At 47.7% G+C, this 16816-nt stretch overlaps 2 protein-coding genes across 2 annotated transcripts in view; both read right to left on the bottom strand.

The window, feature by feature from the left end:
* Window positions 1-988, bottom strand: part of NUP133 (nucleoporin 133) — a 54384-nt gene extending 53396 nt beyond the window's left edge. The window contains exon 1 of the mRNA XM_065589977.1: window positions 658-988. Coding sequence (XP_065446049.1) covers window positions 658-827 — 170 coding nt within the window. The 5' untranslated portion in view covers window positions 828-988. The remainder of the gene's footprint in view (window positions 1-657) is intronic.
* An 11329-nt stretch (window positions 989-12317) lies between these two features.
* LOC135982409 (uncharacterized) lies at window positions 12318-14665 on the bottom strand. The gene is made up of 2 exons (XM_065588992.1): window positions 13788-14665; window positions 12318-12793 (listed from the first exon to the last, which is right to left on the bottom strand). Exons 1-2 carry the CDS (start codon window positions 14362-14364, stop codon window positions 12318-12320), a joined length of 1053 nt encoding a protein of 350 aa, XP_065445064.1. The 5' UTR covers window positions 14365-14665.
* Between the last annotated feature and the right edge of the window lie 2151 nt (window positions 14666-16816).

Raw genomic sequence — 16816 nt, 5'->3', positions numbered from 1 at the left:
GAAGTGGGCTGTAGTCCACGAAAGCTTATGCTCTAATAAATTTGTTAGTCTCTAAGATGCCACAAGTACTCCTGTTCTTTTTGCGGATACAGACTAAGACGGCTGCTACTCTGAAACCAATCAGATTACTTGAACCACAGTCTAGGCCCCTATACTCATGAAATAAACCATACAAGTTTCTGAAGAGCACTGCAATATTAAAGCACCCTTACAGAATGAGCAAGAGAACCAAAATGCAGATGACCACATCAAAATTACACTGGATTTACAAATCCCACCTCGCCCACCTACCCCACTGGGGCAGTTGTGAAGGGGGGGGGGCGCTGCAGACTGTTAATTTAAACAACACCAATTAAGTTTCTAGCCCTTAGCAACGAAGGGATGATTTGACGCAGGGGCGGCTTCCCGAGCCGGCAGGCAGCTCAGTGCCTCTGGCCGCGGCTCTCCTAGGCAGCAGCCCCGCGCAGTTACACCGGACTGCGCTGACATGCCACGAGCAGCCGGGTCACTCTCACGCCCGGTTGAGCTGGGCAGCGCCGGGGGACAGGGGCGGCAGCTCTGGGGGAGCAAACAAGCCGCGGCCCCCGAGAACCCCTAAGCCCCGCTCTGGAGCACTAAGACCCAGCCCAGAACCCACCGCTTCCGCCGGGAACTCACCGCGCCGACAGGGAGCCGCTCCTCCTCCCCACCGGGGAGAACAGCCCCGGGGAGCCGGCCGCCGCCAGGCTCTTCCTGCCGCCCGGCCGGGGAACGGAGACTGCGGCGGCCCCGAGGGGCCTGCGGGGTCCGCCCGGGGTGCGCGGGGAGCCGGGGGCAGCAGGGAACATGGTAGGACGGGCAGGGAGGGAGTTGGCGCGAGCTCAGCAGCGCCTGGCTACCAACTGCCGGTGCCGGGCCTCGCGCGCGCCGCCAACGTACGCGAGCCACACGCTCAGCTCCGGGCGTCGCAACTGCCTACGTCACACTCCCGGCCCCGCTCCCCGAGAGAGGGAGGAGTCAGCTGGGGCCCAGGCGCGGGGAGTGGAAAGGCGGCTGCGCCGAGGGAATACCTCGCGCTGCAGGGAGGCCGGGCTGGGACGCGGGCAGCGGGCGCGGGGCACCGGCGACCTCGCTGCCTCAGAGCCGGGACTCACGCTTGGCCGGGCTGTCGCCAGCCAGTTAAGCGCATTAGCACAAGCAGGGGGCTGGACAGGGGTCCCGAGTGCCTCCACTCAGCAGCCTGACAGCGTCCGGGCAGAGCGTTGCAGGGGGGGGATTGCACAGCTTCCCGCACCACACGGGGGCAGTGGCGGTGCCCCCAGAGCCAGGTGATCCCCATAACAAGATAGAGGGACTGAAGTCTTGTGGGGGAAGCCCCAACACACCCTGTGCTACCAACTCTCCAGGATTGTCCTGGAGTCTCCAGGAATTAAAGATTATGTCATGTGATGAAACCTCCAGGAATAGGTCCAACCGAAGTTGGTAACCCTACCTGCGGCACAGCCAGCTCCAACTGTTGGCTGAGCTCAGCGGGAAGGAGCGTTCTCTGTCCATGGCCCAAAGGAGTGCTGACTGGGCTGGGGGCATGGAACTAAACTCCCTGCCTTGGAGGTTTTCTGCTCAGACTCGCTCAGTCCATCAGCATCCTCGTCTGGGCTTGGATTAAACCTTGGGCCAGATTTAGGGGCAGGCAACCGCTTGGGGGGTGCTGGGTTTGGGGTGTTGCTTTTGTTAGCGGCAAAAGGGAAAATAGCATGTTGGAAGTAGCGTGTTTCAGGTATTCCATACATGGATTCATTTTTCATTAACCTCCTAGAATGTTTTGGATCTTTGTAGAATCTCATGGAACCTTCCAGACTTTCTGAGAACTACATTTAACATCAAACTCATGAAATGGGCTACAAAATGCAATAAAAAATAAGGTAGTCAAAAGTTTAACAAATGGCAGGAGTGGGGAGAACTGAAGCTGTTCCTTGCCTGGGACACCATTTGGTCTAGGGCCAGCCCTGGTGTCAGGCGTGAGGCTTGCCCAACCCCCTTTCATTCTGAGTGAATGGAAAGAAGGCAGAGATTTCCCTACACCCCTTCTGAATTTCCCCATCATCCACCCAGAGGTCAACTGGTTACATGCAGTGTTGCCTATTTAGTCTGTTGGAAATTTGACTTAAAATTGAAACATTAATACAGACTTTAAAAGCATATATAGTATATGATAAAATACTGAAAAAGAATAGTAGGTTTGAAAAGTATGAACAAAGATTAGCTTCTCACACAGCTGGTTTTTTTTTTATGACAATGTTGACACATTCATTTTGGTGATGTTGGCCAACCTAATAATTTCAAGTTCTGATTTGTAAGCAAGGTCTGAATGAGCCTTCCCCTGACAGCCAGTAATGAGCCGGAAAGTGGTGGGGAAAGGCTTCAGGACCAGACTATTTACATGAACACACCTACTCTGCCTAGGTATCCAGCAGAGCTGTGTTGCCTAAGTGATCAATTTTGGCTGGTGTTGAGTTACAAATCACTGTAATATTGAATGCAGGAGTAATGAAATGTTATCTTTATTGTATGAGTAAAGGGCAGCAGAACTGTACTTAGCTTGTCCTGAGTGAGGGGGTCACACTTAGTGCTTAATTTGTGCCAGTGTATGCCAGAGCTGGGCCCCAGCATATCTAGGCTTGGCAGTTCATAGCCCTGGGACATCTGGGCTTGCCACATCAGTTATGAAAGTAAAAAACTTGCTTGAGCCCTGGCATCTCTTTCATTACAAATTAAGCACTGGTCACTCCCAACTGAACTGCACTCGCTAAGCAGGGGGCTTGGATGCCATATCCCAGTGACAAGAGAGGGTGGGCTCTGCCTAAGAGTCACAGGTGCTGTTTGGCCTGCCCCCTCTGCTGTTTATAGAACTGATTAGGCTCCATAAAGAGTCTTTTGTGTTTTTTAAATAACCCTAGAGCTGAAATCACTGATAATCAGGTCTAAGTGCTTAGACCTGCTGTGGGATAGTATTTCTGTGGAAGAAACAGCCCAGCCTGCACTAGCACTGAGACCTGGGTGGAATCTCAAGAGACTGACTTGTAGATGTCACAGTGGCAGGTGGCATCAGAAGATGACAGCGCAGGACCATTGGCAATAGAGCAGTGGAGTGAACAGTGACCAGAGCAAGCAGCTAGAGGAACAAGCCAGGTGCCTTCTCCTCCCCACCCCCAGGGTGGGAGGTGGACTCACATGAAAGCACCTCTGAACTCTGGGTCTCCACTGACCAAGGACAACAACTCTGAGTGGGGTGCTGTGGAGGGAGAAAGGAGGGCACGTTAAAGGAAGGCTTGTTTGTTGGATTATGTTTTAGTGATTTTGCTCCAGAATGCTTGATTTGTGACTGGGAAACATATAAATATACATATCCTAATAGGCCAAGATTTTTTTAATGCATTATTTGCCAAGATCATTATCTCACATCATTGCTATCTCAAGAGGTCATTATCTTGGAGAGTTTCTGTACTAAATATTTATTACAATATTAATTTGTACATAAGAATGGCGATACTGGGTCAGACCAATGGTCCAGCTAGCCCAGTATCCTGTCTTCTGACAGTGGCCTATGCCAGGTGCTTCAAAAAGAATGAACAGAAAAGGCAATCATGGAGTGATCCATCCCCGGTTGTCCATTCCCAGCTTCTGGTGAACAGAGGCTAAGGGCACTCTTTGTTGCATCCCTGCCCATTCTGGCTAATAGCCCTTGATGGACCTATTCTCCATAAACTTTAGTTCTTTTTTGAACCCTGTTATAGTTTTAAACTTCAGAAAAGCCTCTGGCAAAAAATTCCACAGGTTGGCTTTGTGTTGTGTGAAGAAGTACTTCCTTTTGTTTGTTTTAAACCTGCTGCTTGTTAATTTCATTGGGTGACCTCTGGTACTTGTGTTATGTGAAGAAATAAATAACATTTCTTTATGCACTTTCTCCACACCCGTCAAGATTTTATAGCCCTTTATCATATCCCCTCTTAGTCGTCTCTTTTCCAAGCTGAAAAGTCCCAGTCTTTTTAATTCTCTCCTCATATGAAATCTGCTCCATACCCCTAATCATTTTAGTTGCCCTTCTCTGTATCTTTTTCAATTCCAATATATCTTTTTTGAGATGGGGCGACAAGAACTGCATACAGTATTCGAGATGTGGGCATACCATTGATTTATATAGTGTAAGTGGAGGAGCTTGGTTTGCCAGAGTGATCAGCAAAGACAATGCTGACATCCTCTGTGAAAAAGCTGCAAAACACCAAGCCTCTGGACTGCATCGACATGCAGAAAGCCTTATAAACCAGTAACTGTCAAAGCCAATTTTAGAGGTACTTAATGAGGCTGTTAAAAATGCTGGAGACTCTCACAGTTTATGCGAACAAATACGGCTTTCGCATCATACTTTCTATTTAAGCAAGCAATACTACAAATGAGGCCAATGGTAGGGGCTTTGTCACTTGCTAATCCTGAAGTTGGACATTGGTTCTAAACAAGACCAGCAAATGCTCACTCTCTTTCTGCAAGAAACTCAACTGACTGGTTAGAAGCATGCAGTGCAAGATTCAGCAGTTAAAAAAGTGAAGAACTCTCTCACCACATTCAGAAAATGTGCATACATGACTGATGAATGCACTGATGCAAATGGGCATCAAGAATTAAGTCATTGCTAGGGCCCTACCAAATTCATAGTCTATTTTGGTCAATTTCATGGTCATAGGATTTTAAAAATTGAAATTTCATGATATCAGATATTTAAATTTGAAATTTCACAGTGTTGTAACTGGGGGGATCCTGACCCAACTCTGAAGGCAGAAGTAAGGATGGGATGGTATGATATTGCCACCCATATTTCCGTGCTGCTGCTTGCAGGGTGTTGCTTTCAGAGCTGGGTGCCTGGCCAACAGCTGCTGCTCTCCAGCCTCCCACCTCTGAAGGCAGTACAGAAGGGTGGCAATACTGCGCCCCACTACAATAACCTTGTGAATCCCCCCACAACCCTCATTTGGGTCATACATTTAATGTCTTAGTTATATTTTTTTCAAGAAAGAATCCAAAAGGGACTGAACGTCTTGGAAAAAATAGAAGATACACTGGGACTGAAGTTCAAATTAGTCCAACCTGGGAAAACCCGCTGACTTTATCATGAGTGATCCTTGGCAGTTGTCTTAAAATTACTGCAAGCATTATTATTGGCTTTGGAAAGTATCTACTGAGATGGGACAGATAAGTAGTGAGGCTAGTGGACTACTTTTGCTACTAAGTTCAGAGAAGACTATTGCCATTCTCTCTCTTGTAAGTCTACTGTTGAAACCACTTGGATCATTAAACAATGCCATCCAAGCGCCTGCTCAACAATAGTAGATCTTTGTCCAGTGATAAAAGCTGTACTTGGATCAGAGAGTTAGCAATTGAAAATGTACTGGAAGAAGCAAAGACTTCAGAAGTTGATTAATTAAGGCACTTATATTGACTCCTTAAGTGAAGATGCGAAGAAGTGTTTGTTAAGCTATCTGAAAAAGTACACGGACTTGATTCTTACAAATCTACAATAGCAACTTCTGGATTCTACTCAAACTCTACATAGCTTTTACAGATGCCTGTCTTATAAAACAATGGCAGTTGAGTGGAGTGAGGCACTACCAGCAATGGGTCTGCTATGTGATCAGGGCAGAATAGAGAATTTGAACACAGAATGAAATATCATACAATGAATGAATGAATGGTTTAACTTCAGCTTCTACTTTATCATCACTAGTGGTTCGACCCAATCTTTATGCTAGGTTTCCTGGGATGAAAGAAGTAGGAATTCATCTCTTGCTCCTCAGTCACAACAGCTACAGTTTAAGTTGAGCATTCTTTTTCTTCACTGAATAGAATTTTGTGTTCTGAAAAAAGTCGCCTTCTGCCTGATCATAAACATATCATAAAGGACTGGAAATACCGGACACACGAGAAGCTACCAAAGATTAATGCACTGCATTCGAGAAGTTCATGAATGGAGTTGTGCAAAATTACAGTAAGAAACCAAGAAGGATGGAGCTGTAGTGCTTCATAGTAGGCTTGAGTAGTCAATTTTGTGTGATGATTTTAAAAAAGGAGTTAAATCTAATAAAATGATTGTGAAACATTTTTCAGTTTTTACTGTGGTGCCATGCAGCCTGCCTTCACCCTCACGGTCTCACCTCTCATTCCCCTGTAAATTCGAACACCTCCCCTAATTTCAACTCCTGGGGAAAACATTGAAAGAAGGGATGGACATAAGTGTCCAAACCCAAAGCACAAGCACATGGCTCTACCCAACACATAGACTAATGCAACCAAGTCTGCCAGCAATTGGAAGAAGCAAGCCTGAGGTATCACTGAGTATCCTATGACTGAGGGGGCAGGTGTTCAGGAGAAAAGTAGGAGATAGCCTGGCCCGCCTGTGACTCTGAGAAAAGCCTAGGGAGGAGGCTGGCTAAAGAGGCTTGGGGCTGTAAGCAAAGAAACTGCCTCCTGTGTTTTATTTTTTCCTTGGGAAAATAGGTCTTTGTATGTTCCTTGTAAATAAATGGGGGGTGGGGGGGAGAGAATAAATAAAGTACCTATCCCTCCATCTCACTTTGCTGGGGCAACCTGCAACACCCCAAATTTGACCTGAGTGGATAGGCAAATGGGGTAACTGTCATAAATAGTCCCTCATCTAGTCTAGTATTGCATCTCCAACAGAGGCCTTTATCAGATCTGCCACAGGAATTATCCACCTTTTTCTTACCTGGGCTCCATGTGTGATTTTTCCCAAACTAATTCTCCTCAGATACCCTAAACGACTTGGGTGTAAGTCCCAGGGTACTTCAAAATAGTTGATTTGGAAATCAGTGCAGTGGTTTATGGGGCATACATAGCAGCAGTAGATAACAGGTTGCAAGTAACTAAATAAACTCATTGTAGTGAAAATTAGGCACCCAAGACAACTTGCTAGGAAAGCCTTTGAAGTTAGAAACCATTGGTTCAGAGGAAGGCAAACCAATACTCAACCCAGTGATGCATGTGCCGTATCTCTAAAATTTCCTTTGTTGGGAGCAGCGTAACTTATTTTTGTCCCCAAATTAACTGTGTTCCACACAGATTTGTTTTTACTCACCCTTAATGTTGAAGATGACATTAGAAATAAGGAATCATGAAAGTGAAGTTATAGAAAAAAACATTATAGATGTGCAGTTGCACCTGCATATTAGGTAAAGGTTCAGTTTTTCCATTCTAAGCAGACATTTAACTGCACTGCTTTGTATGAAGAATCCAGATTTGGGGAAAGCACACTTACAGCATCTACTCTAAAATTGAATTGTCTGGGGATTTTTAACTAAATCTGTTACTCGGTTCATGAGAGAAAATTAATTAAAAAGGATTTTAAATACATTTTTCTTTACTTTTTGCTAACAGTTGGTTTGCATCAGTCACACTTTTCACAAAATCATTGCTAGCATTTTTCAAACATGCCTTCAAAGAAACTAGGTTGCAAATCAGCAAAGCTATTACTGTTTTTTCCTATCTTTTCCATTATATTCATAATTCTATCCAATGGGACTGAAACGGATTTGGAGAGCAGGAGAGACTTCAGGCTGCATTTCCATGGTTAGATACTTGTAACAACAGACCTCAAGCAGCTGGGAAGAACCACATGGATATAGTCAAAGCATAGTCTCCCCCACCAACCATGGCCACAAACTTGGAACTGTGTTGCTTGGGTGATGCTGGTTAGCAGCCAGGGCCGGCTCTAGGTTTTTTGCCGCCCCAAGCAAAAAAATTTTTGTCTGCCCCTCACCCCAGCCCTGGGCTCTCACCCCCACCACCAGTGCCCACCCCCACCCCCTGCCACCCCAGCGCTGGGCTCTCTTCCACCCTCACCCCCCCACCTGCACCCCCTGCTGTCCCAGCCCTAGGCTCCCCCCCACCAGTGCTGACTCCGCCGCTCCCCCCTCGTCTCCAGCCAGTCCGGCGCTGGCAGGATTGGGGTAAGCAGCGGGGCTCCCGGGCCGCACCTCAGCCCAGGGTCCCTCCAACCAGGGCACCCGCCTCCAGGACCGGCCGGGACCAGGAGGGCAGAGCCGGGGGACCGCCCCAGCAGGGGGCTACGGAGCCGGGGCAGGGTAGCCCCAGAGGAAACGGAGTCCTGGAGAGTGGGACGTGGGCCCCGCACGGCAGCGCCCCGCCCTCTATGGCTCCGTTGCTGCTTCTGGCCGCCCTGCCGCAGTCCCTGGGTGGCTCGGGCTGCTTTGCCCAGCCCCAGCTGTGGCGCGGGGGGCGGCTGCCCTGCGGCACCTGCAGGCAGCTCCGTGTGCCCCGCGGGGCGGAACCAGCCCGAGTTCCCCCGCTCGGAGCCTGCCCGGCCCAGCCACAAGGTGCAGCACTGCTCCCCCATGGCGCAAACTGCAGCAGCCCCAGGGCGCCCCCGTGCATGAGGTGCTGCTGCTGCCAGGCCCAGCTCTAGTCTTTTGCCGCCAGAAGCAAAAAAAAAAAAAAAAAAGGCCGGAATGCCGCCCCTGAAAATGTGCTGCCCCAAGCACGTGCTTGGTTTGCTGGTGCCTAGAGCCGGCCCTGTTAGCAGCCACCAGGGAGCAGCATGAAGGGGAAGCCAGAGGCCCCTAGGTTTTAGGAGATGTAGACGACAGGCTCCCTAGCATCAAGAACACACGCATCGTTATGCTGAAGTAGGGAGGGTAGAGATGGACTTCACTAACCCCACACCCCAGGCACAAGTAGCACCCCTCTCTCATTGCAAACATAAGCACTTCTTCATACTCCACACACCACAAAGGAAGTCAGGGAGTATCCCCAGCCCTTTCACCCCATTCCATATTCTTCCAAGACCTTCATACACTCCCTGAATTACAGTAATGACTCCTACATCATGAAGCTTCCAAAACCAAAGTTGCATAAATAATTCTTATGCCCCTTGCTTTGGGTGGGTCACACATTGCATCTCATATTTGGGCCTTGGTACATTGAGAGGTATGGCACCTGGCCAATTGTACAGTATAAAAATACAGGGTATAAGGAATTTCTTCCTGACCCTCACATGGGGATTAGCTTCTTGTTTTAAGGGCTAAGTTTAACAGTTCTTGAGCCAGATCTCCAGTTAGGGACATATGTCAATTTACACCAGTTGTGGGTGTGGCCCACAGGGTATTAATAGGCTTACTCTTGCTTCAAGACAGACAAATCCTCCTTGGTTTCAAATTATGCAAATAGAGCTCTGCTGATTTATATCAGTTAAGGATCCAACCCTTTACTTTTCCTCCTTAGAGAAACAACAGTTACTATTCATATTCATATGTCCATTTTTTAAAGTATTACTAAGCTATTAGCCTCAATTATACCTGCAGTATTAGATATGTTATAATTGCTGCATAAAATTCCTTCCAGATGTTTTAAAGGTGGTGCCTTTTCATTTCAGCTGGTGTCCTCTGGTTCTTGCTTTACAGGAGGGGAATAAATCAGAATGTCCAATAGGACTTCAGTGTACCATTCTATTCTAATTATTATCCTGCAGTCCTTCCTTGTTATGATAGTTCACCCCTATGTAATGGCATGGAACTCACATGTTATAGCTGTTTCATAAAAACAAAACAACCACAAAAATGAATGCAAACAATACAAGGAAGTGGGGGCTGGGGAACCAAAAAAGGACTGGAGTGCAATCCACTCCTCCCAACATCCATCAAAACAGATTTAAAAACACATTATAATGTTATTTAGTTCCCTATCACATAACTTATGTCATACTTTAAAATAATATAGTACTTACAACAGGTTTGCTTAATTAAATTGTGTTTATTAATGAACAAAGCAGCTACTGTAGCAATGAAGCTTCCCCCCATTGCCTTGTCAACCCATCTTAACTGTTCTTGTGCACTGCCTCCGGGGGAAAGGAGATATAGGGTATGTCTACACTACGAGAGTAGTTCGATTTTACTTAAATCAAATTTTTGGAATCGATATTGCAAATTCGAACGTGTGTGTCCACACTAAGGACAGTAATTCGACTTTGTGAGTCCACACTAACGGGGAAAGCGTCGACATTGGAAGCGGTGCACTGTGGGCAGCTATCCCACAGTTCCCGCAGTCCCCGCTGCCCATTGGAATTCTGTGTGGAGCCGCCATTCCCTTCTGGGTAAAAAAATGTGTCGAGGGTGCTTTTGGGTAACTGTCGTCATCCGTCCATCACTCCCGCCCTCCCTCCCTGAAAGCGCCGGCGGGAAATCAGTTCGCGCACTTTTCTAGTCAGTGACAGTGCGGACGCCACAGCACTGCGAGCATGGAGCCCGCTGCGACCATCGCTGCATTTGTGGCCGTTCTCAACGCCTTGCAGCTTATCATCCACCTTTCCCAGAGGCAGATGCAGATAAGTCAGGCGAGGAGGCTACGGCACCGCGGTGAGGGCCTGAAGTCTGAGAGTAGCACAGACCTGTCAGAAAGCACGGGACCCAGCGCCGAGGACATCACGGTGGCAATGGGTCATGTGGATGTTGTGGAACGGCGATTCTGGGCCCGGGAAACAAGCACGGACTGGTGGGACCGCATAGTGCTGCAGGTCTGGGATGAATCCCAGTGGCTGCGAAACTTTCGCATGCGTAAGGGAACTTTCCTTGAACTTTGTGAGTTGCTGTCCCCTGCCCTGAAGCGCAATGACACCCGGATGCGAGCAGCCCTGACTGTCCAGAAGCGAGTGGCCATAGCCCTCTGGAAGCTTGCAACACCAGACAGCTACCGGTCAGTCACGAACCACTTTGGCGTGGGCAAATCTACCGTGGGGGTTGTTGTGATGCAAGTAGCCAAGGCAATCGTTGATGTACTGCTGTCAAAGGTAGTGACCCTGGGAAACGTGGAGGTGATCATAGATGGCTTCGCAGCGATGGGATTCCCAAACTGCGGTGGGGCCATAGATGGAACTCACATCCCTATCCTGGCACCGGACCACCAGGCCAGCCAGTACATTAACCGAAAGGGCTACTTTTCCATGGTGCTGCAAGCACTGGTGGACCACAGGGGATGTTTTACGAACATCTACGTCGGATGGCCGGGCAAGGTTCATGACGCTTGTGTTTTCAGGAACTCTGGTCTGTTTAGACGGCTGCAGGAAGGTACTTACTTCCCGGACCACAAAATAACTCTTGGGGATGTGGAGATGCCTATAGTCATCCTCGGGGACCCAGCCTACCCGCTAATGCCCTGGCTCATGAAGCCCTATACTGGCGCCCTGGACAGCGAAAAAGAACTCTTCAACTACCGGCTGAGCAAGTGCAGAATGGTGGTGGAGTGTGCTTTTGGCCGTCTCAAGGGGAGATGGAGAAGCTTACTGACTCGCTGTGATCTCAGCGAAACCAATATCCCCATTGTTATAGCAGCTTGCTGTGTGCTCCACAATCTCTGTGAGAGCAAGGGGGAGACCTTTATGGCGGGGTGGGAGGTTGAGGCAAATAGCCTGGCTTCTGATTACGCCCAGCCAGACAGCTGGGTGATTAGAAGAGCCCAGCGGGACGCGCTGTGCATCCGGGAGGCTTTGAAAGCTAGGTTCCTGAGTGAGTAGGGTAACCTGTGACTTTTAAGTTTGTGTACACAGAAGCTGAACCTGCCCCCGTTTCTTTACCCAGTTAATGTTGACTATCCTCTCCAGTTACATACCCCCTTCACCCCCTTCCAACACACGTTTAGAAATAAAATCACTTCTACTTTGTTAATGAACACCATTTTCTTTATTACTGTTTTCGCGGGAATGTTTTAAACCAGGGACGCAGAGTGGTGGGGAGCGGGTGTAGTGTAGTGACGCAAATGACGCTTCTAAACTCCAGAATTGACAGGCTCCGCAGTGGTGGACTGGTTGTTTCAACAGAGCCTGTCACCCCTCCTGATCGGGACTGTGTGTATGGGGGGGCTATGTGACTTTGTGGCAGGGGGAGGACGGTTACAGATCCCCTGCTGCGTGGCTCTGTGATACAGGATAAGGACCGCCGCATAAGATCTGTAACTGCCCTCCCCCGCCAAAGTCACAGAGCAACCCACCCCCCACCACAGAACATGAAAACCACCTCCCAGACTGACCAGGGTAACTATTGACTGCATTGTGTATGTGCCCTGCTGCTGGACCTGCCCCCGCCTATGTACCCTGCTAAAGGTGACTGTCCTGTCCAATTACCAACCCCCTTCCCCCCCTCCTCCAAAAGAACATGATGGAAACAGTAATTAACAGAAACGTATTTTTTATTAGCAACTACACATGAAACTGGGAGGTGAAACTTGGACGGGGGGCTTGTGTGAGGCGGGAAGGAAAGAACTTGTCAAATTTTGGGGAATGAGAGCCTTCTACTACTAGAGCTGTCTGCAGGGGTGGAGTGAGAGTTTGCACGGACTCTGCCACCCCTCCTTCTTTGCACTTTGGGTGAGGGGGGTATGGGACTTGGTGGCGGGGGAGGGCGGTTACAGATAGACTGCAGCGGGGCTCTGTCCTCCTGCCTCCGTTCCTGCAGAACATCCACAAGGCGCCGGAGCGTGTCCGTTTGCTCCCTCATTAGTCCAAGCAGTGTTTGAGTTGCCTGCTGGTCTTCCTGCCGCCACCTCTCCTCCCGTTCCATGTGTGCTTGGTGCATTTGGGACAAGTTCTCCCGCCACTGGGTCTGCTGTGCTGCCTGGGCTCGGAAGCAGCCCATAAGTTCCGAGAACATGTCCTCCCGTGTCCTCTTCTTCCTACGCCTAATCTGCGCTAGCCTCTGGGAGTGTGATGCCAGGCTAGGTTGTGAGACAGTCGCAGATGTGGCTGTGGGAATGGGAAAAAGGGAGTGAATTCCTCAGAAAGATAAATGTAGTTGTGAACAAAGAACATAGTCTTTCTCTGTGAACAAGACCATGCACAGCACCTATCACATGCGCACTCAGGACAAGGTCGAATTCTCGGCCTTCGCATTCAGTGCCTGGGGTCTTGCACTGCAGATCTGAGAAGCGGGGCAGGACACCGGAATTTGTGTAGCAGGCAGACATGGTAAACCGTAGACTTGTGGCAGCTTAAAACTTTAATAGTAGCACTGGCCTCCTTTCACATTGAAAGCAAAGCCAGTCCCTGCTGCCAGCAATCCGGCAAGCAGGAACTCTGCCCCTGTCCCACCCCCTCGCGGCTGTCCCCGGGAAAGATCCCTGTATGCTGCCCCTCTCCCGCCTCCACCGCGTGGCTGCAAACCAGCGGTTACAGTTCTGTAAAGGAACGGGCAAGCAGTCCCAACACTAACATTCCCCTACCTAATTCAAAGCAGGTCACCATGAGCGACATCACCCTGATGAGGATCTCAGACAGTGAGAAAGAAAGAATGCTTCGGGAAAGCTTCCAAAGACCGGGGCCGTATGCCGCCCTGCTCTGCAGGGCAATGATCCCTGAGTACTTGATTGTCTCGTGGCGCGGAAACGTTTCATACTACGGAGGACCCAATAAGGCCGCTCTCCCCAGGAACCTGATGCAAAGGCTTTCCAATTACCTCCAGGAGAGCTTCCTCGAGATGTCCTAGGAGGATTTCTGCTCTATCCCCGGACACATAGACCGCATTTTACTGTAGCTGCACTGGCAGGGACTAAACAGTAGAGCGGCTTGGGCAGAACAAACATGCTAAACCGGACATTGTTAGATTTTTTTTCAATAGTTGCACTGCCCAGGACTGAAACGTTAAGCGGCTAGGGCAAACCAATCATGAGAAACCCATTGTTGTTACTCTTAATATTCCTGTTCTGTTAAAAATAAATGTTTAGATGTTTAAAACACTTACTGGCTGATCCTTCCCCAGATTCTGTGTCCGGGTTAACGGCTGGGGAAGGTTGGTAGGGGATCTCTGTAAGGGTGATGAAGAGATCCTGGCTGTCGGGGAAATCAGCGTTGTAAGCACTGTCGACTGCCTCGTCCTCCTCATCTCCTTCCTCATCTTCCACGTCCGCTAACATGTCCGAGGAACCGGCCGTGGACAATATCCCATCCTCTGAGTCCACGGTCAGTGGTGGGGTAGTGGTGGCGGCCGCACCTAGGATGGAATGCAGTGCCTCGTAGAAACAGGATGTCTGGGGATGGGATCCGGAGCGTCCGTTTGCCTCTTTGGTCTTCTGGTAGCCTTGTCTCAGCTCCTTGATTTTCACGCGGCACTGCGTTGCATCCCGGCTGTATCCTCTCTCTGACATGTCTTTAGAGATCTTCTCGTAGATCTTTGCATTCCGTCTTTTGGATCGCAGCTCGGAAAGCACGGACTCATCGCCCCACACAGCGATCAGATCCAAGACTTCCCGATCAGTCCATGCTGGGGCCCTCTTTCTATTCTGAGATTGCACGGCCATCACTGCTGGAGAGCTCTGCATCGTTGCCAGTGCTGCTGAGCTCGCCACGATGTCCAAACAGGAAATGAGATTCAAACTGGCTAGACAGGAAAAGGAATTCAAATTTTCCCGGGGCTTTTCCTGTGTGGCTGGTCAGAGCATCCGAGCTCGGACTGCTGTCCAGAGCGTCAACAGAGTGGTGCACTGTGGGATAGCTCCCGGAGCTATTAGCGTCGATTTCCATCCACACCTAGCCTAATTCAACATGGCCATGTCGAATTTAGCGCTACTCCCCTCGTCGGGGAGGAGTACAGAAGTCAAATTTAAGAGACCTCTATGTCGAACTAAATAGCTTCGTGGTGTGGACGGGTGCAGGGTTAATTCGATGTAACGGCGCTAACTTAGACAAATGCCTAGTGTAGACCAGGCCATAGTAATTCAAACTTTGGCACAGGAGAAAGAATGCCAACTAGTGCTAATTGTACCTATTAGCCATTTTTCATCTAGGAAATGAACTTAGACAATCGTCTCATTTCACATATGGCATTGAATAAAAGACTATGCTGACCTGATCTGGATTTGAACTAGCAACTTTGAAATTAAATTATTCTTTATTATTTGTATTATCATAGGCCCTAGGAGTCTGTCATGGACCAGGACCCTATTGTGCTAGGTGCTCTACAGACCAGGAAGACCGTACTTGCCCCAGAACTGCCCTCACTCATCACCAATTATTTGAAATGTACAGAGATGTTAATGCTCAGGTCCACCTCTTCAAAAAGATCAAGCTTGTCTTGAAATTCTGGAAAAGCAATAGACATGAAATAGATTTTTGTTTAAAGGCTACTGCAGAAAATTAGGGAGTTGCTTACCTGTGTGGGAAGACAGTTTGTTTTAGGAGATACAAGCAGGCAGACTTGTGATCCGCAGTTAGTATACAACTTCAAGAACTGATATTATGGCAGCTGGTTCATATGAACCTAATTTATTTGAATACAAAGGCATCTTGGGGGACAATACAGAGGCTCAAACTAATGTGCCTAACTGACAGAACAGCAATGTTTTTCTTCAAAAAATAAGAAATGCAGCTTCTTGCATCACACAAAATACAAGATTATCCTTCACGTGTAGAGTAGATCAACTGTTGACCTGGCTCCTTTCTCCAACAATTTGTAGCCTTCATTTTAAGGTGCCGACAACTTGTTGTTGACTGGTTTAACACAGCCACTAAACTTTCTCAAGACAGTTGAACAACTGTTACCCTAACCCCAACAGTGTGGAAGTGGTGTGAAGGCAGTATTGTTTAAGCACTCTGTCAGGAATGATAATCTTTTGTATTGCACAAGAAGTAGACTGCCAATATGCAGTCTTTGAAGAGAATGAGGGAGGTTCTATGCATCAGACGATAAAAATATAGTTTGACAGCAGCAGTCAGCTACTTGAATTAAAGAATCTTCTCTCTTTCAAACATGCCAATAATTAACAGTGATAATACTTTATTCAGTATTTAAATATAGCTAATCAAAATAATTTTTGCAAGACAGTGATTTTATTTTCAGTGTCCTAGTTCCCTCAGGAAAGCATTCATACTATCCAAAATGAGAAACACGGTGAACGGAGCAGTCAATGCTAGCCTGTCACTGGGGCAGCCAGCACTCAACACTAAATACAATTATACATTACAGAAAAGGTTTTTATTTTCTTTGGGTCAAATCCTGAGATGCGGAACACCCGTTGAGTGCCTACAACTCCAAATGAAGAAAGTAGTTACTCATTCTCTCTGAGAATTTGGCTTTTGAAGTTGGACAGGCTGGTCATCTTATTTAATGTGTACAACAATCCAAGAAATGTGTCAAGTACGGAATAATTAAATTGAGGGAGTAACTAAATGGGGATTTTTTTAAGTGTGATGCCACAGAAAACAGAACCATATTCCACTTTCAGAGTTTTGAACAAGATTTCCATTAAATTATATGGGAGTTCTATGTACTCTCATTCAGTACATCACCATTAGTGTTCTAAATTTCAAGTCTTTGGAAGGAGAACTGTTTAATCATTATTTGAAATGATCCAAGTTCTTGTTACATCATTATGAAGCAGTATGTCTTACCATGAGATGACAGAAGCAATAAATTTTTTATTGGTAAATTTTAATTCAGGATACAAAAAAATTACTAAAAACAACTGAAGAGGGCAATGCTGGAAAATGCCATCAGTGAGTATAACAAACAGGTTCATTTTACATAGGGTGCTATAGTGCACTATTCAGATACTCCACCTAAGCGTGGCCCATTTTCCTTCACAAGACCACATTGAATTAGCAGACTGGATGAAATAAAATTGTCCTTGGCAAAGCAAGTCTGTCAATAGTGTCTCAGATGCACACTAACAGTTTGCTGGGTTTAGCCTATACCGGCAACCACTGAAGGTTCCCTTAATGAACCAGAATGCAATACTGTGAGCGTTTTTAAAAACGCACTGGTTTTCTTAGCAG

Source organism: Chrysemys picta, chromosome 3 (assembly GCF_011386835.1).
Source record: "Chrysemys picta bellii isolate R12L10 chromosome 3, ASM1138683v2, whole genome shotgun sequence".
NCBI lineage: Eukaryota > Metazoa > Chordata > Testudines > Emydidae > Chrysemys > Chrysemys picta.
The sequence above is the reverse complement of the archived record's forward strand: the minus strand, read 5'-3'. Positions and strand labels throughout refer to the sequence as shown.

What these genes read in the sequence shown, in the direction of transcription:
- LOC135982409 (XM_065588992.1), bottom strand. Translation starts at nt 14,364, where the DNA reads ATGCAGAGCTCTCCAGCAGTGATGGCCGTGCAATCTCAGAATAGAAAG. An exon ending in ATCTGGGGAAGGATCAGCCA is followed by an intron (nt 12,794 to 13,787) that starts GTAAGTGTTTTA and finishes CCATTCCCACAG; the next exon opens with CCACATCTGCGACTGTCTCA.